The sequence below is a fragment of the Glycine soja genome, chromosome 2 (genome assembly GCF_004193775.1).
Source record: "Glycine soja cultivar W05 chromosome 2, ASM419377v2, whole genome shotgun sequence".
Taxonomy (NCBI): domain Eukaryota; kingdom Viridiplantae; phylum Streptophyta; class Magnoliopsida; order Fabales; family Fabaceae; genus Glycine; species Glycine soja.
The window spans coordinates 7,464,077-7,484,631 of record NC_041003.1 but is presented as its reverse complement, the minus strand read 5'-3'; the positions used below and the strand labels follow the sequence as shown (position 1 = coordinate 7,484,631).

The window sequence follows — 20,555 nt, the reverse complement described above, 5'->3', positions numbered from 1 at the left end:
GAAGTTCAGGGGACCACACCAATTTTAGGGAGGGAACATCCTCACACAAAAGAGACACCTGCCCCATGTGAAGGAGGCTACTTAGGCATGGACAAAGAAACACACTTGCTTGCTTTCTAAGATGTGCTATTTTAACCACTAGTCTACACATGACCAAGGCCACCACAAATGTTGAAATACACGCACTTTAAGTGCTACATATCATAGTCCTTAAAAAGTCTAATTCTTATAATAAGAAGATCTGGTTTGATTGTTTGAATAGTACATGAATTGTTGAGAGTGTTACTAATATTCATCTTATTATAAAATCTCTTATGACCTAAATTTAATTCTTAAAGATAAAAAAAAATATATGTTGGTGTTAGTCATGCAGAAACAATCCGGTTTTGTCGTCCCAAGATGCTTTCCTTTTTCAGTCAAGATTCATACATTTGTCTCAAAACTTGTCAATTTTGAGCCGGGACCCATTGCCTTTTCACTCAAAGGCATTGATACTGCCTTGACTACCCGTTGCAATTTGCAAGTGCATTCTTTTTCTACCTTTTGCTATAGCAAGGATTTGACCCATAAAAATTGACAACCTAAACAGTAAAATATTTGAAGTGCTAACTAAAGTAATGATAAAGTGCAGTAAAGGATAAGAAGAAAACAAAGGAAAAAACAACTGAACAATCCTTAACCTTACCTATGACATGCAAGTTTACTATAGTCTACAGTTTCTTGAGCTACTAAAGATGAACAATACGCTCCTCTTTTTCTTGCAATAAAAATAAGTTTCACATATGTATTATGTTTAGTTACACCTTCTTATCCCAACAAATCTTTGGATAACTGATTGGTAAAAACAAGCCCTTGGTTGCTTGGTCAGGAGTTTGTTCTCCGAAAAAAGAAGGGGGTTTAAGCCTTTTTAATCTCAAGGACTGGAACCTTGCGCTTCTTTCCCGTATCCTGTGGGACTTTCATTGTAAGAAAGATTCTCTATGGGTTCGGTGGGTTCACCATTACTATTTCAGAGGGAGCGATATGTGGAATTACAATACTTCTTCATCAGATTCAGTTTTGATAAAGAAAATCATTCAAATAAGGGACTTTATTATCTCTAAAGAGCTAAGTACGGAAGAGGCCAAAAAGAGGATTCAATCTTGGAGCACCAATGAACAATTGCTTGTTGGCAAAGTCTATGAATACATTAGAGGTGTCAAGCCTACTATTAGTTGGTGTTCTGTTATATGGAACCCAGCAATCCCCCTACGATGTCTTTCATTTTGTGACTTGCTAAAAGGAATCGGCTGCTTACTTTTGACAAAGTTGCTTTTTTGAACAAGGGTTCCATCTGCCCTTTATGTTCAAATGAGCCTGAGTCAAATGCTCATTTGTTCTTTTCTTGCAGGAAATCTCTTCAAGTTTGAGCTCACATTCGTGATTTGGCTCCTTTCCGCAGGCGTTTCACTTCTTTACAACGTATTACTGACTTTTTAATTAGGGGCAAATCCACATCAGGTGTTAAAGGAAAACTACGTTGTCTGGCTATAACAATTACAATCTACTGCATTTGGCTGTCTAGAAACAAGCTGATTTTTTAAGATTATCAATTTTCTGTAATAGAGGTTATTAGCAAGTTTAAGTTTCTTATGTTTAGACAAACGCACCTGTTGCATTTGTTTTAACATCTTCATATAGGTCTTCTTGTATTATGGAGACTTTTGATTTTCTTTAACTGCGGGGTATACCCCGTTTATTATTGTATCATTTTGGGTTTAATATAATTTAATTTTTTTTTTCCAAAAAAAATCTTTGGATAACTGAAATTAGATTTCATCTTCTTAAATAAGAGATCCAACTTGAGCCTTTTGAATAAAAAAGTTCTATTGAAAATGATCATATAGACTATTCAACAAAACTTAATTATTAGTCAAATTAATGAATATTTTACATTAAATAACATGATTAACAAAAAAGGCACGATACCTGCTTCTTATAACTTGCTACAAATGCTTAAGAAAATTTGCTAATATACTCTTATTTATTTTATAAAAAAAGTATGTTAATAAATTATATTTTAAAGTTAAGATTAATTATAAATGCTAATATGTTCTCTTTCTAACCCATTGCACTTTCAATGTCTTATCTAGAATTTTCTTAATTTCAGTTCAGACACAAAAGTCATAGTTTCTTCAAACTTTTTATGTACATTAATATTTGAGTATTTGACGGGAAGCTAATTCTTTGTAGTCGAATATTCAACTATCATCCATCAACTGTAACTTTCTGTATTGTGTATTTATATTTTTATAAATAAAATAGGTGTTTTAACGGATAACAGGATTTGAAAAACAACTGTAGACAATCTGAATCCTATCGATGATAATTGATTCGTCTTACAAATATAATACTAGATACCTATTAAGTTAAAAATATAATAAATAGTCGAGGCTGGAAAAAAAAAGTAATAACTCAAGATCATCCTCTTCCTGTTTTCAAGCAAGAAATATTGTCAATCACATACTAAGGAAGCACCTTTATTTATTATTGTTTAATTATTCACTGTGAGTGACAAATATATATATCTGTCAATTTAGAAAAAATAATTCATACATTAATGGTTTAAAATAATTTTATATTATCATCTTATCATAAATTATTATATATAATAAATTTATTAACTTTTATCAAATAATCTTAATAATTTATAATTAATTTGCAAAGTAATTTTTTATATTGATAATACATAATCATTAAATCCTTTAATTTATAGCTAAGAAATCATTTTTAGATGTAAAAATCACTGATGTAAACATAATTACTTCTCTAAAAGTCCATTCTATACATAAGACTCTCGAATCTTATTCGTAGTGCAGCTATCTATCAAATTGGCCTTTGCTATTAAACATTTTTAAATAATTAGAAAAGTGAAGAATCCTAGGTCTTCAGTCCACTTAATATTATATTAAAAAAGGTGGGTATATCTTGCTTTTTGTTGGCTTAGGAGATATGTTGCTATGGCTTGACTCGATCACTCAGAAAAGCAAAGGGAGCTCTAGATCATGAACTCAATTATTTGAATTTTGATCCTTTTCAATATGATTTTATGTTTATATTGGGACTTCGAAAGCTCGCATTTTCTCATTACCATGATCATTATTAGGACACGATTTTTTAAAAATATATTATACAACATCACATATACAAATTTATTAAATATTAATATTGAATTTAAAAATTTGATTTTTTTCCATAGGAATAAAAAATATATATATAATTTTTTATATTAATTCATAATTTTGTCCAACCAACTAAATTAGATTTCTTTAATTAAAAAAATGCCGGACATATAAAATATAGATAAGGTGCTTTAACGAGTGATTTAATAACACGTGTGTTGAAGAATAAAAAATAAAAGTCTACACACAAAATTGACTTTTAATAAAAGTCTTATTTATCATCAGTACACAATAATGTCCTATAAACACCTCCGAATATTAAAAATATTAATTATTAATTTTAATAAAATTCTTATTTATTAGTAGAAAATATTGTTCTTATTTCTTATTACCATACTTATATATGAATTAAAAGTTTAATTAATGTGTATTGACAATTTAAATTTTTTCGACCTCATTAGTTAATTAGAAATTATCTATTACATGATTTTTAAAATAATTATTATAAAATTTAATAAATTTATTGTATATCATGATTTAAAATTAAATAATAATATTAAAGAGTCTTAATTTTCCGTTCATGTATTATTTGTTTATTCATTCGTTAATTCATAATTATATTATAACATAATAATAATATTTCAATAAAAATCACTTTATCATGATAATTAATATGCTTTTGTTACAATCATGATAATTAATATAATTACTAATGTTATAAACATTTAAAAGCTAATAATGCATAATATGACTGTATGAGATGAAACTCATGATAGGAGTATAAAAGAATGTCAAAGTGGCTGATGTACACTTTACTCTTCACTTTAAGGCAACACATTTTCAAAAGCGTCCATAATCCATATTTGTTTTTTGGTACATTACAAAACCAAAAGCATCCATAATCCAAATGCCATCAAAGAAAGGAAGATTAATTTATTTCAAAGTGACGGTAGATGCAAAGACTTGCTTACTTTTTTTATGGTTAGTGTAAACCAGTTAGAATTAATTATGGACGTAATTTTTAAAGTAATCATGATGAAAAGATAATAAATTTATCATTCATTTTATTAAATTAGAGTGTAATTAGATAAACTATTTATTTATTGTTTAACTAATTAATCAATGATCAATATGATTTGGTATGATTGACATATAAACTTGTCTATTAAACATGTGGTTTAAAATATGTTTGATCAACATGGTATTGTTTGAGTTAAATTGAATTCGATTTTTTAAATAATGTCTCAATTTAAATTTTGTAGATGGAAAAAAACATACAAAAAGATAAATTTTATTATAAGTGAATTAATCAGATTTTCTTATAGAAATTAATTATTAATAAAATTATTATAAATACCTTACATTAAAATCTGTTTTTTTTCTTAAACTTCGGTAAAATTTAATTTTATTTCTTACACTTTCAAATTGAATTTAGTTCTCTAACTTTTTTAAAATATTTAAATTTAGTCCATCTTTAAGCTTGAACTAAATAGTTATTGACATTTTTTTACTACCACGAAGTTAAAAGATAAATTAAATTTACATATTTTAAAAGTTAAAAGACTAAATTTATCAATTAAAAAAGTATCTTACTAATCAATGTAGAATATCAATTAAAAAACTAAACAGAAAATATTTATTATAAAAATCATAAGTAGCACAAAAAATATTATGAATAACATAATTTTTTCATTTTAATAAAAACTTATCTACTTTAACTTGCTTAACCGTACTCAGGACACACGTGACATTGATGACGTTAGATACCGGTTAGTATTTATAATTTAAAACTAAATTTAACTGAGAGTTTCAAGGCAATTGGAATAGAGATTATTGAACTCAGTGTTCGTTGTTTAATGCAAAGAAGAAATACCATGATTGCTCATACTTGTTCATTCTGATGCCTTACCCAATTTTGACTGTGATATAAAGTTCATGAGTTTTGAGCATTCACCTGCTTTTGTAGGTCATTTGTTAAATTTTGATGTAATGGAATTACCACCCTAAGATTTATTTATCTATAATCTCCTTTTAGGCTTTTTAGCCCGCTATAATAATAATAATAATAATAATAATAATAATAATAATAATAATAATAAAGGATACGTTGGTTTCACTCAAAACATTATTAATCAACGTTGACACCTGATAATTCGCCATTATCTTCCAAGGGCATTTACGGAATCTACAAGACAGAGAAGGGCATTTCCGGTAATCCACATGGGAATAAAATCCGTGCCTGGCCGCCATGTCATTATCACAGAGATTTGTGAATGGCATTTCCCAGTTTTTTCTTTTTTCCATTTTACTCTCTTTCTCACTCTTTTCTGTGTTTTTCCAATCCCTCAAAATTGGACACACAAAAAGGTAAAGAGAAAAAAAAAAGTGAGAGAAAGAGACCCAGGTGAGAAAAAGAATGATTCATTTTCAGAATCAGAAAACCACTTATAGAATGGACCACACAGAAAAAAATTGCAGTTTAGAGTAGTAGTGAAGTGAGTAATATAGAAAAAAATAAATAACAAAAAAAAAACAATGTTTTTTGTGTTTGGTTCAGTTTTTTGTTGGTTCATCACTCACTGGTCAACAAAGGTTGCTTTTTTCCACCATCCTTGGAACATGGTGTTGCTATTTTCAGCTTCTCATCTCAGCAATGAGAACTGAGGAAGGGGAGATACTGTTGGTGTGAAATGCATTAGTGTTAGTGCCATAAACAGAAAAGAGAAATGAGAGTTGCAAGAGAGAGGGTGAGAAAAAGAAGGGCTAGTACTACTGGTGTATAGAGTAATAGACTAATGTATTATTTAACTAATTGATAATTATTTTTGTGTTTTTTTTTATTATTGTGAAGCTCATGGGAGACAAGACAGTATCAAGGGAAATCCTAAAAATTCGATTTTTTTTTCTTATCTGTTAAATAAAAAAGTGACAACAGAGAAAAGTAGCATAAAAAAGTATATAAAATAATAAGCAGCAGTGTGTAGTGTAGAGTGAGTGACACAGATTTGGACCAAACAAAACTTGGTTCCTCTGGTTCATTGTGCATCCACCCTTTCTTTCCTGTTACAGGTAAACAAACATAAACATTATTGTTTCTTTCTTTCTACAAAAAGACCTCGTTCATTTAATACTATGACTCTCTCTCTTTCATTGGGTTGTGTGTGTTTGTGTTTTGGGGTCAGTGTCTCTGGTTTGGAATATTATATGCAAGAGGGTGTGTGAACTAATTTCACGCCTACATAGCATGATTATTGGTTAGAGTTCTCTTATATTTTTTAATGTGATCCTCAGTACTCAAAAGTGTGAAACCAGGCCAGGTATTGGAGGGGTGTGGTGAGGGATGTGGCTCTTTGGAATTTGAGCTGTTTTCCCATCTTTTGAGACCCATGCTTGTGTGTTGAGCTTGGAAAGTTTCATTCTTTTTGTTATAATTCTGGGTTTCTTGTCTCTCTTTCTCTCTCTCTATGATTTCTTTTTGTCTTGGGATTTTTGTTGAAGTGGGTTTTGCTTGTTAGGAGAGAGAAAGAGAGGGAATTGGTCAATCCTTCATCATGCTTAGTGTGTTTGTGCCTGCCCTTTCTGATGTTTTGAATCACGCAAAACAATGCTATGATGATGCTTTTACATGGAGTTTTGTTCTGTGACCCTTTTTCTTTTCTAGCACCATCAGAGAAAAAAGTGTCTGCAATTTTGTCATAACTTTAGTGAAAGTTAACTCTACTATGTGAGCACTAACTATAAATTTCTCTCATCGTGGCTTCTCTAAATATAGATATGAAGGGGGAAGAAGGTGAGCAAGGGAACTTAGCAGCCCAGGGAAACTAGGGAGAGTGTGAATTTGCTTGCTGATGGGTCTTAGCTTGAAGATGCAGAACCACCATCCTGTGGCTTTGAGGTTGCATGATCAAATGGGGTCTAAGAGAAAGTACACTTTCATTCAAGCTCATAGAGCTTGGCTTCCAAAGTTTCTGCTGCTGTGGATCCTGCTAATGGCTTTGATCAGTTGGTGCATCTATAGCAAAATGGATGATGACACTAAAGTCAGAAGGAAAGAGGTTTTGGGTAGCCTCTGTGATCAAAGGGCAAGAATGTTGCAAGACCAGTTTAGTGTTAGTGTTAACCATGTCCATGCCCTTGCCATCCTTGTTTCAACCTTCCATTACTACAGTTACCCTTCTGCCATTGACCAGGTTAGTGCTTGATCTTCCACCCTAATCTTGATTTGACACAAGCTAAGCTAAGCATGATAATTTATGTTTTGGTTTGAAAGAAATGAAATGCTATTTGGGATTTTTCACACTTTTACTTATTGTTCAAATTGTGTAAATAACTAAATATCTCCATCCATTTGCATGTATCTTGACTATTAGTCATTGTTCATAATAAAATAGGAAACCTTTGCTGAGTATACAGCCAGGACGGCCTTTGAAAGGCCATTGCTGAGTGGTGTGGCCTATGCACAAAGAGTTGTTAACTCTGAGAGGGAGAGATTTGAGAAAGAACATGGATGGGTCATAAAGACAATGGAAAGAAAGTCTTCACTGGTTAGAGATGAGTATGCGCCGGTGATCTTCGCGCAACAAACTGTCTCATATCTTGAGTCTATTGATATGATGTCTGGGGAGGTAGATTACAACACTGCAGAACATTGTTCTATTTATATATTGTTAAATTTTCACTTAAATTTTTGCCTTTGCATGTTTAGGAGGATCGAGAAAACATTTTAAGGGCTAGAGCCACTGGGAAAGCGGTTCTGACTAGCCCTTTCAGGCTGTTGGGTTCTCACCATCTTGGTGTGGTTTTAACATTCCCCGTGTACAAATCTAAGCTCCCCCAGAAGCCAACAGTGGAAGAACGCATTGAAGCAACTGCAGGGTCGGTTTTAGTTTCACTTCTACTTTGTTTTTCAAGTTTTCTTCTGGGATATACATGGCGATTCTTTGTGTTGTATGACATGTAGTGTATAGTTTTTAGTTGTTATCCATGTCTGTTATTTTCATACCCTAAATAATAATGACAACACTTTGTGTGTCAAATATCGCATTTTTTCTACTAATTATTGAAAGCCGCTGCTGCTTCTTTTTCCATTAGATCACAACTCTTGCTAATTATTAAATGTGTGACCACCACATTTTAATGGTATCAGTATCACAATACCCCTCCACTTTGTGCTACCAGTTTTATTTGCATCAATACCACCTTAGGTGACATTGCCATTTCCCCTGGTCACTATCAGTGAGTTTCTGGACAACTGTGGTCTATGCAAATGGCTCAACCATTTAACTGGTAATGTTTATTAATGAACTTTTTATTTAACATTGAACATAGTTAACGAATTGAATGTTTATTATACCTAGTTTACCAATAATTCCTCTTCTTTAAAATTGCTTGTGTTGTGTGGTTTGCATCCTATCTTGTCTAAAATATAGTTTTAACTTTTAGTTTTGTAGTTGCTTACATCGACAAGCCTCTTAACCTTGGTTCAATCTTGTGGCTTTATGTTTACTGTAAGCTTCTTAGTGTCCTAATGTATTGAATAAATTTCTAATTGACATCAGATATGTTGGAGGATCCTTTGATGTTGAGTCCCTTGTAAAGAATTTACTTGGGCAACTTGATGGTAACCAAGCAATTTTGGTGAATGTATATGATGTTACAAACTATACTAATCCCCTAATCATGTATGGCAACCAATATCAAGAAGGCGATATGTCTCTTGCCCATGAAAGCAAGCTTGATTTTGGAGATCCATACAGGAAACATCAGATGATATGTAGGTAGGTGCTTCTGGCTGCTGTACTTTTTCCTTAAGGAGCTTTAATGTTTTCACTTGTCAACTGATGATGGTTATCATCAAATTTTGAATAGGTACCATCAGAAGGCACCGACAAATTGGATAGCTCTTACCACGGCATTCCTATTCTTTGTGATACTTTTTTTAGTGGGTTACATTTTATACAGTGCTGGAAATCATATTGTTAAAGTCGAAGATGATTTCCATGAAATGCAGGAATTGAAAGTCCGAGCAGAAGCAGCTGATGTTGCCAAGTCCCAGGTAATTTTCCTGGCATGTTGTTATCACAGTTCATTATTTCCAGGATTACTTGCTGATCACAATTAGCTAAATTTTGTTTTTATTTTCAGTTTCTAGCTACGGTCTCTCATGAAATTAGAACACCCATGAATGGTATTTTAGGTAACTTCAACAGTCTGCCTCTCTATCTCATTAACAAAAATGTGGCATACGCTCCCATAACTTGAACATTTCCATTGATGTTGATATCATTTAACTGGAAATTACTGTAGGAATGCTTGCTCTGCTTCTGGATACCGAATTGAGTTCAACCCAACGAGATTATGCTCAGACTGCTCAAGCATGCGGCAAGGCACTGATAACATTAATAAATGAGGTGCTGGACCGTGCTAAAATTGAAGCTGGCAAGTTAGAGCTGGAGGCTGTTCCATTTGATCTTCGGTCCATAATTGATGATGTCCTTTCTCTTTTTTCTGAGAAATCTAGACACAAAGGTTTAGAGGTATGCTTCATTTTTTATTAACTTACTACAAATGCCATCGCATTGTTTTGCTTCGTCCAAGTTTACCATTCTATTTTTTTAATTGATGAACTTATACTGTTCTTTCATCTCTTTTTCACCTTTTGGTGTCTTATGCCACTCGATGTTCATGTTCCTGATGCTCATACTGAACCTCAACCTGAACTCATATTGTCAATTGTGGAAGTAAAGCTGGCTGTGTTTGTTTCTGACAAAGTTCCAGATATTGTCATGGGAGATCCTGGGAGATTCAGACAAATAATAACAAATCTTGTTGGCAACTCTGTTAAAGTAAGTGGAATTTTCACATCTGTCAGATGTTATTTGCATTTGGAAATGCCATTCTAACTGTTTCAATCTTCTTATCTTCATTTTTAGATTTAGCCTTTTGTTTTCTTCTTTCCCCCACAGTGGGCAGTTGTGGAAGAAAAAATTGATATTGATGCTTGTATCCTTCATATTTATTCTTTCCCTTGTATACGTTAAATTTATTCACAAGGTACTTGTTGCCTTGTTGATAACATTACTAATTAATTTGCACATCTTGAAGTTTACTGAACAAGGGCATATATTTGTTAAAGTCCATCTAGCGGACAACCGAAAGTCCATGATGAATGGAAAACACGAGACTTTTCTAAATGGAGAATCAGATGAAGTTTTCTATATATCTGGTGATTATCATTTCAAAACCTTAAGTGGATGTGAAGCAGCTGATGAACGGAACAGTTGGGATAATTTTAAGCATCTAATAGCTGACAAAGAATATGGCCTTGATTCTTCTAGAGAAACAATGGCTGCTTGTGAATCTTCCGAGCAAGTCACATTGAGGGTATGCGTGGAGGACACTGGAATTGGAATTCCTTTCTCAGCTCAGGATAGGATATTCATGCCATTTGTGCAGGCTGACAGCTCGACCTCACGAAATTATGGGGGTACTGGAATTGGCTTGAGTATCAGTAAATGTCTGGTTGAGCTAATGGGTGGTCAGATAAACTTCATAAGTCGACCCCAGGTTGGGAGCACCTTTTCTTTTACTGCAGTTTGTGGAGCATTTAAGAAAAGTTCAGTTACTGACAAGAAGGAAAATTTGGAAGATCTGCCTTCAAATTTTAGAGGGATGAAAGTCATTGTGGTTGATGGGAAGCCTGTTAGAGCTTCCGTGACTAGATACCATTTGAAGAGACTAGGGATACTAGTTAAAGTTGCAAATAGCATCAGTAAGGCTGTTGCTTTATGTGGTAAAACTGGTTCTTTGACATCAGGGTAAGTTCTATTTTTCCCTCTCTATTTTGATTTTTTTTCCTGTGGACAAAATTGGTGTTAATTATGAAGAAACTGAAAGTGATAATAAACAAAGTGGTATCATCATTTTGCTATTGTTGCAACATATGCTTGTGGTTTTAATAAAAAAAAACCCTTTAAACTGATTTTGCAAGTTTATTGGAAAACATATTCTGCAGTTTTATCAGGGTGTATATCCCTTGCTATTGCCCCACTACTAGATTTTAGGGTTTTTGTTCGATATATAAAAAGGCATAATGGCATAGTCATGTCTCAATTGCTAAGTTTTGATATGGCTATTTTTCAATCCTGGCAAGGTTTCAAATGTATTTTGGTTATGTTTCAGTTATCTTCAATTTGAAATCCATTCATGGCATATTTCTTGGGTGACTTTACTGAGCTTAATGTTGATTTTGATATTTTAGTTGTTCTAGTTTTTCCTTTTTAAGGCTTGCATCATTCTTTTAAGTTATATTTTGGAAACTGCTTTTGACTATATTTTTTTTTCCATGGGGGAGGAAGAAAAGAAAAGAAAATGGAAGATAATATGTTTCATTATTTTCATGTCTATTCAGACATCAAATGCTAAGCGGTTTGTTTTAAATAAGTGGATGACATTGGAAGAACATATGCTATTAAGTTATTTATTTTTTGTTTAAGTTGCTTGGTTCAGTTTATTCACTGAGTGAAAATACTTGGATGTGGCAGAATGTTCCAGCCCGATATTATCATGGTTGAGAAGGACACATGGATATCTGGAGAGGATGGCATTTTCAATATATGGAAACAGAATGGTCGTATGTTTAAGATGCCTAAAATGATCCTTCTGGCAACCAATATTATTAGTGCCGAATTTGATAAAGCTAAGGCCACAGGTTTTACTGATACTGTGATCATGAAGCCTCTGAGAGCTAGTATGGTGGCTGCTTGTCTTCAGCAAGTTTTGGGGATGGGGAAGAGGAGGCAGCTAGGGAAAGACATGCCTAATGGTTTTCTACATAGCCTTCTCTATGGAAAGAAAATTTTGGTGGTCGATGACAATGGGGTAAACCGGAGAGTTGCAGCAGGTGCACTAAAAAAGTTTGGTGCTGATGTGAAGTGTGCTGAAAGTGGCAAAGCCGCGCTTGAAATGCTTCAATTGCCTCACAATTTTGATGCTTGCTTCATGGACATTCAAATGCCAGAAATGGACGGGTATGCATATTTATATTGATTACTATTTGTTCTTTTCCTGCTTTATTTGTTTGAAATATTTATACTTAATGTACTTAGGAAATTGTAGATTCATGTATCACATGATAAATGCAATTAGTGTCCACCAGTTAATTGTAGTGTCTAGGAAGTTGCACTCAGTTAATATTAGCCTGGGACATAGCCTCCACCAAGTCTTATCTACACTATTATTTGTCAAGAAGCATCATATATAACTTAGGATTGAGGCTATTATTGACTATTATGTTAACATAAGCTCAAATATAATTGTCCTTTTGTACTACACAGTTTTGTCTTCTTAATTAATCTTGGTTGTTAAGAATTTAGATTAGATGCCTCAATTAATTTACAATGAAAAAAGGATGGAGTAGAAGGAAAAAGTGGGTTTGCAAAATAAGATACTGATCTTAGAGCATTCTATATGGTTCTTCTCCTGAAGTTCCAACCATAAAAGATGAACCAAGCTGGCAAGATGTGAAAGTTTGAATACATGGAATTTTATACTTTTAATCCATATGTATTCATAAAAGTTTGCTACATATTATATTAATGTTTTTCGTTGTTGGTTTGCACACTTGTTAATAATCCTCAATGCTAAGGAGAAGAAAAGGTGCTAGTTCATGTGAGGAAAATTGGGATATGCTTGCATGGACTTGGGGAAACCATCTAAATAGAGGCTACACATTTTGCAGATTTGAAGCAACCAGCCGAATTCGGATGATGGAGAGCAAGGCAAATGAGGAGATGAATAATGGGAATGAGTGGCATGTGCCTATACTGGCCATGACAGCTGATGTGATCCATGCTACATACGACAAGTGCATGAAATGTGGCATGGATGGATATGTCTCAAAGCCATTTGAGGAAGAGAATCTGTATCAGGAAGTTGCAAAGTTTTTCAAATCAAAAACCATGTCAGATTCATGACAAATGTGCTTCCTTACTTGGCAACCAACTAGATGATTGGATTTGGAGACAACACATTTTAGTTTGATCACTGCTAGCACTTTCATGTCACATGTAACTTGTTACTTTTGCTTTCTTGCATAGAGTAACACTTGTTTTTGCAACATATTTGAGTTGAGTTCGTTGAGGGATCATTACTATTACTAATCGGCTGCAGTTTGGCATTATTAGAGTAAAATGTATACCACGCCACACCCCCCAATTGTGTACAGATTCTGGGTAAGGGATGAGTGAAATTATGTAAATTCAATGTTTTTCCCCATCTCGTTACTTCCCCATCAGAGAAGGTTTTTAATTTTTATAGCAATAGCTTTTTATGTAAAGGGATCTTGTATTGTAATAGATTTGGTCACTATGTTAAAAAATGCATGTTTATGTGTAGTGTAGGATATCTTTGGTGCATGGAAAAAGGCAGTACTTACTGACAGATAGAATCGTCTTCCCCCGTTATGAAATGAGTAATCATTCATCTGCATATAGTTACACATTTTATGTAGCTGAAATGATTTTATATAGGTTTACATTAGTGCTCACTTAGCCTCGTAATCTAACATGTTTGTAAACATTACTTTTTAAGGTGTCTGGTTTGGTGGTAAAAAATCACGATGAATGCATAATATGGTAAGCTTACCGAAAAAAACAACTATTTGTTGTCTCTGAAAATTGTGGTCTTCAACTCACCACCAATCCAATATACACACTTGGAAGTTTAAGAAAATCACAAACTTAATAGAATTAACTACTAGTTTAGGCTAATACATTTTAAGAGATCCAATACGTCCTTTTTTTTCTTTATCTCTACTGAATTATAATTTAGTGCACATTCAATTGTTGTTTTATTCACATTATCTAATACGAATATGCACGAAACAGCGAGGTAGGTTCATTTAGGCAAGCTTGATGTTAATAGTTTCTTTTAGGAAAACGACTCCAGTTGTTACGTGGCAACATGTTATTATCAATTTGAGTTTAATTTAAGGCTTCTCCTCTCTTTGGGATGTTTTAGTGCGTTTTGGGCAAACAATTTGAGCCATTGGAGACATTCTGGTCCAGATGCACCTGATTGAGGGCGATGGTGCCAAAGTCAAATGTAGAATATGTAACCAAAAATCTGCCTAATTTTCCAAATTACATGAAGATCGTTTCTTCCTTACGAATCAAATTATGAAGGTATTCAATATTCATGTTTTGGTGAGTTCCTGACCAAAACAATTATCAAGGTATTAGTGAGTAGTACGAAAATTGAATTTCAAATGAGAGAAAATATAGCATTGAAATATATTCGTTTGGTGATTTATAAAAATATAATAAATAGACATTGGTAGGTTAAAAAGTATATTAACAACGGTTGGACAATAGTTTGTGCCCTTAATTAAGTAATCTATGGTTTGAATTCTGATTGTCCTTTAAGAAATTAAGTAAGTTAAGAAGTGTTATATTCTTGTGTTATATAGGGAAAAAAAGTATAACATAATCTTTTCATTTTATTTCATTCATTTTGGTGCGTGTACCAATTTTTTTCTTCTGTGCATAACTTGATATTTACTTTCTACTTATGTAATTTTTTCTGAATGTCAAATAGTTTGTCTCATTAATTTATATTAAAATCACAACTGTGAACTGACAAAATAAACTTACACTGAGAAAGAAAATAAAATAAAATTGAAAATTCCTGAAATGAAAGACTGGTTTTTTCTATTTTGTCATCTTTGTTAGAAGGTGGAAATGAAACAACCATTTTAAGAACAAGACGACCAAAACAAACTTATACAAGAAAGTTCGTTCGCAAAATCCATTGGCATTCGTTCTTGTAACAGCATAAAATAAGAAAACAGAGAAAGAGAAAGTAAAGTCAATATTCAGTTATACCATTTCTGGTCCAAATGCAAGTGCCTGATGCTATTTAATCTTTAAAAAACTCTATGTTTTTCATATGAAATTTGAAGTCAAAATTTCATTCTAATTTCAAAGCCTTTATTTTATTTTAGATAATAAACGGGGCACACCAAAAGCATATTTTGATGTCTCTCAAAGTTGGGAATCAAATATATGAATACTACCTAACATCACATTCATTCTCCCACACTCGGACATGTACATCACCTTTTAATTAGTTGCTTTTTGCCGGCCCTAATTTCGGTTAATTAGCAACATATCATTGACATAAAATATGATCACACAATGGGGGAACCAAAGAGGCAAGTGAATCAATTAATGTAAAATTTCATAACATCGAAATAAACATGTTTACATTATTCCTAAAATTCACAAAATGTGTATTATTATTTATTTATAAGAATTAAATAAGATCCCCATGATTGAATAGCCTTGTAATTGCATTACCCTCCCGGCCTTTGACTTTCTTAACTTACCATCCACAGAACAGAGAATTTTTATGGTCTTTAAATACAGACATTATTTTTTGTAGATTTCAATTGATTATTGCAAACAAGGTTGGACCTTGTCTCCTCTTGTGTGAGGGCTCTTACTTTTACTTCTTAATCTTCTCAGCATTCCATCAATTGCTTGTTTTTTATCTTTTTGATCCATCATCATGTCTCTTCATTGGTGTTGCTTTGTGTGTCTCTTTCTTTTGGTGGGATTGAGAGCAGAGGTAGCTAATGCTCAGTTTTATAGAAATGTTGGAAATAAACATTTACCTTACTGGTCAATAGTGGTGGATCAATCAGGGCATGGAAACTTCTCTACCATACAATCTGCCATTGATTCAGTGCCTTCTAATAACAGGTATTGGGTTTCTATCAAGGTGAAGGCAGGTACATACAGGTAAAACTAAATTCTTCTCCTCCATTAACAAAAAACGATGACATATATCCTAAGGCATTGGGAAATTGATGCTTATTGTTTTGGTTTGTTATATATCGTTGGTATAATGCATCATATTTTGAATTGAATTAGAATATTCTAAAGTGCTATCTAACTATATAAATTGTCATGCAATTAGAAATTATTGAGTTTTGTAATAATTATTTTGAAAGTTATATAAAATAAAACTATACTAATGGAAACGATTTTAAAATATATGTCTATCATTGTTTTGCATTGGTAAATGCGTTTCTTTTGTAGTGTAGTTGAGGTATATATGATTATAATGTAATAATTTAATTGAATTGATTGTGACATTAATTCCTTGAATCTCAATGGACTGAAAAAATAAATGTTGTTATTTTGTTTGTTTCAGAGAAAAAGTGAAGATTCCTTACGATAAGCCTTTCATCATACTAAAAGGGGAGGGAAAGAGGAGAACTTTAGTTGAGTGGGATGATCACAATGATATTTCTCAGAGCCCTACGTTTGCAGCCATGGCTGACAATCTTGTTGTCAAATGCATGAGCTTTAGGGTAAGAATGTTAAACCTAGCTAGCTACTGTTTCATTTAAAACCTTAACTTTCTGTATGCCATCAATGGACAAATTAATATGTATTGTTGCCTCTTTTTTCTTAATCGAATTTGCTTTTTTTTTTTTTCAGTGAGGTTCTTATTCTTACTTTCAAATCCTTTTCCTTTTAATTTATTTATTTATTATTTGTGAATATTTTTCCTGATTTAAGTCATGATAAGCAAATATTTGGCAACGAATTTGTTTAATTCATCATGTGATATTTGATAGATAAACAAATATTAGGAACCGAATCGTCTATATATTAAATTATGTGATATTTAAGTTAATTCAAATAATAGTCATCCATCTATCATTCAAGGATTGAAATTTGCTTATTTCACCTCAGTCAATAAAACAATATTGCTCTGAATTTTTTTTTTATCCGTCAATGTTGCTCTGAATTGAAACTCCTTCCTTGAGAAAAACAAAATATAAAAAGGAGATGGTATATAATCCTTTTTCTTTCAAATATACTCTTATTTTATAAATTAGTAACACTCACTTTTTTTACCCTCTCAATTAAATATTTTAATATTCACCCACTCACACCCACCCAGGCATCCATCCGTCCGCCCACACGAAATAAATAAAATTTATATATTCAAAATAATTATTTGTTATAAATTTTAAATATAAAATTATATACTAAAAACATTTATTTACTAAAAAAATCAATTATATAATTTTTTTTATCTTATGTAAGATAACAAATCTAATTATCAACAATATTTTTAATGAATGGTATGTCCTACCACGAATTTATGTGTCCTTGGTCCTTGTTTTTCCCATCATGGCAACTGAACTGAAAATTGGACAAAAAACTACAATTTATTTGACCAAGGTCAGTTTTGGTCTTAAGTGTTTGGGGGCGGGAGTTTGTTCGAAACCCGATGCTGATTTCTAACGAACTCATTACTATCTTAGAATATTTTTAAGTGTAAAATGTTATTTTGCTTTTTACAAAGAATTGGTCTCCAACTGATTATGAACAATTTGGATTAAGAAGCTTTAGAATCCTTGGCAAAAAATCTAATACTTATTGTTTAGACTTTCATACCTATTGCTCTGTAACAAGTGGTAATTAATTAAATTTGGTAGTTTTCGTATATGCACATGACTCTTGTACATAGAGTTTATGTTTTTCCTTTATAGCACACATTTGTCTTTAGATATGTGAGCCTTTACATCAACCAAAATAATGAGATGGGATAGAGGTATTGAGATATAGTATTTTTCTTACATTTGAATTTGTGTATGTGGAACAGAACTCATACAACAATCCAATAAATAATAAACACGAGAATGTGCCTGCTGTGGCTGCGATGGTAAGTGGCGACAAGGCTTATTTTTTCAGAGTTGGTTTCTTTGGTGTACAAGACACTTTATGGGATGTTGCAGGAAGACATTACTACATGCTTTGTACCATGCAAGGTGCTGTTGATTTTATCTTTGGTGCTGCCCAATCTTTATTTGAGGTAATAATAATTAATTAGTGGCATTGTTTATCTTCTTCTCGGTGATGATTATTATGTTTAAATATGGCGAACAAAAACAACCATCCATGGAAAGATGAGGAGTATCGTGGTTGTTAAACAAAGGTGAAATCATGTATCGTAAGAATAAATTAGAATATCCAACTTAAAATGGAATACTTTCACTCACTTGTTTCAAATAAACATTTCACACGCTATTCTCATAATTCATAACTATCATTTGTTTATATAGTAAACTTTTTTGGCAGAGGTGTTCCATATCTGTTATTGGTGGGGCCCTAGCTCCGGGCCTCTCGGGTTTTATTACAGCACAAGGCAGAGAAAATTCACAAGATGCAAATGGGTTTGTTTTCAAAGACTGCCATGTGTTCGGAAGTGGGTCGAGTTACTTGGGGAGGCCTTGGAGAAGTTATGCCAGGGTTTTGTTCTACAACACCACCATGACCAACGTTGTACAACCTAGTGGTTGGACTTCATCGGATTTTGCTGGATATGAGTAAGTTCAATTCTCTCTTTCCTACCTCAATTGTATACATATGGGTATAACGGAATTTATGTTCAATATAAAGTAATGTAAGAGTTACGACTTCTAGAAGAAAAAAAATGAATTTCTTTTTTAGATGATATGAAGAAGTTTTCTGATATAGTTTTCTTAAAAAAAATGAAAGAGCTTTTACATATTAACATATGAAAAATTTAATTTTAATTTCGTGATTTATTTTTTTATTTTCCCCTTCTAAGAGTTCTTAGGAAAAGTTTATCCAAACAAACCACTTAATAATGAGTTTTTACCAAATTTATTAAAGTGATTTTCTCTTATTTTAATAAGTTTAATACTTAAATTTGGAAGTATTAATGTAATTCTTAATAAATTATAATCATGTTACTCCATTTATTATGGAGATCTAGTTCAATTAATTAAAAGTGATATGTAAGTCATTATAAATTTTGTGACACTAAAAAATACTATGAATTTTCTGAAAAGAGTTATAAGATTATTTAAGTGGTTGAAGGAACTAGGAGAGAGAGATCATGAATTTCAGGAAGTGATTCGAATCTCTCTCACAGACATAAATTTCATATATGGGTATCAAAATTTGCAGGGGTCGCATAACATTTGCAGAGTATGGAAATTTTGGGCCAGGTTCTGACCCTTCTAAGCGAGTGAGTTGGACCAAGAAGTTGGATTTGAAAACAATTGAGAACATGGCAAGCCTCAAGTTCATTGACACTGAAGGTTGGCTTCAAAACCAACAGTTCTAAGGCTGATATCGATCTGAAAAAGGAATTGCAGGCCCAAAAATTTAATAAACAAATAATAATAAAAAAGCATCAGCAGCTTCAACTGTATGAGGAACAACTGCATGATCAAGTAGTTTACTACCATCATGTGGTTTTGACGATGAATCTTCGTATGATATATTATTAACTCTTTTTATATATTAAATAATTTAGTTACGTGTTATATATGTAAATATTAGCCGAAATATGATGCTTATGATAGATATATACACTATGGTTGCCGTGTATTTATATGATGTGTGTATAACTCGTAAATATATTTGTAGTGAATTTTGTTATAGGCATATGCACTGATATGTGCTTAGATTTAGTTCATGCACTGATAGAGAAGGGGGATTATGTTTACGAGTTCTATTTGTAGTATAATTTCTTTCCTAATCTTGGTCACTCTTTGTGCTAAGGCTTAATATATATTCTCTATTATTTGCTGATAATAGAAAAAAGTATTAGCTGATCGAAATATAGTCTTACTAGTATTTTTGAACTAACAAGTGTGGATTGGAAGCTCCATCTCTAGAAGGTGATATTTGAAAATCCTTTGTTAATTTCTCCTCACTTTCAACTCGATCAAGTGTGAACAACTTTGATAGATAAATTGCAACTCTTGGCATTAGAAATTGCAGAAGTTTGAGTGCATTTTTTGGACCATTAAGTAGGTGAAAGGTATGATGCTTCAATTGCTGCAATTAATTAACTAGTCTCATTTCCTTTTGCTGCAATTGCTAAATAATTTAGTATTTAAGAACAACTCAATAAAATAATTGATATTAATATTTTTTTGGAATAACCACCATAATTATAATCTTAGCTTTTAGTGACATTCTGAAATATTCTCGCAAGCTTTGATTTCTTGAATTGACTATGAATTTAATCACCAGTCCAAAATTTACTCACACTTAAACTTTAGTCTTTTTCTAATGATGTATTTTGTGATTTAATCCAGATCTTATTCCACAAATTCTGTGTGTATATTGCATACTTTATGTAACAAAGTAATTTAAAAAATAATTTATTGGTGGATTTTTTTATCATTATTTAAAAGTAACTGATTGAAAAGTCGTAAAAGGAAAAAAATATTTACAAAAAAGGAAGCCGTTGCATAACATAAAGAAGTCTCAACGGTGTTCATCAAAGTTTTGTATTGACTTCTGTACATTGAGACTTAATTCGATGATACTCTTG

The 20,555-nt window shown here is 32.2% G+C and overlaps 2 protein-coding genes across 5 annotated transcripts; both read left to right on the top strand.

Annotated features, from left to right (window-relative positions):
* Positions 1-5,549: 5,549 nt before the first annotated feature.
* LOC114384715 (histidine kinase 4-like) lies at positions 5,550-13,563 on the top strand. Of its 4 annotated transcripts, none has more exons than XM_028344462.1 (12): positions 5,550-6,230; positions 6,934-7,351; positions 7,553-7,786; positions 7,867-8,036; positions 8,720-8,938; positions 9,030-9,216; positions 9,306-9,357; positions 9,468-9,697; positions 9,908-10,006; positions 10,266-10,978; positions 11,705-12,190; positions 12,808-13,563. In XM_028344462.1, the coding sequence occupies exons 2-12, from the start codon at positions 7,010-7,012 to the stop codon at positions 13,133-13,135; spliced, it is 3,060 nt and encodes a 1,019-aa protein (XP_028200263.1). In that variant the 5' UTR covers positions 5,550-6,230; positions 6,934-7,009; the 3' UTR covers positions 13,136-13,563. The 4 variants fall into 4 exon arrangements, with proteins under 4 accessions (XP_028200263.1, XP_028200288.1, XP_028200281.1 ...); XM_028344487.1 differs by having other exon boundaries at positions 5,555-6,230; positions 12,901-13,563; XM_028344480.1 differs by lacking the exon at positions 5,550-6,230 and adding an exon at positions 6,261-6,478.
* Positions 13,564-15,605: 2,042 nt separating this feature from the next.
* LOC114384709 (probable pectinesterase 29) lies at positions 15,606-19,683 on the top strand. The gene is made up of 5 exons (XM_028344452.1): positions 15,606-15,961; positions 16,377-16,536; positions 17,844-18,053; positions 18,320-18,567; positions 19,175-19,683. The coding sequence occupies exons 1-5, from the start codon at positions 15,729-15,731 to the stop codon at positions 19,332-19,334; spliced, it is 1,011 nt and encodes a 336-aa protein (XP_028200253.1). The 5' UTR covers positions 15,606-15,728; the 3' UTR covers positions 19,335-19,683.
* The last annotated feature ends 872 nt before the right edge of the window (positions 19,684-20,555 follow it).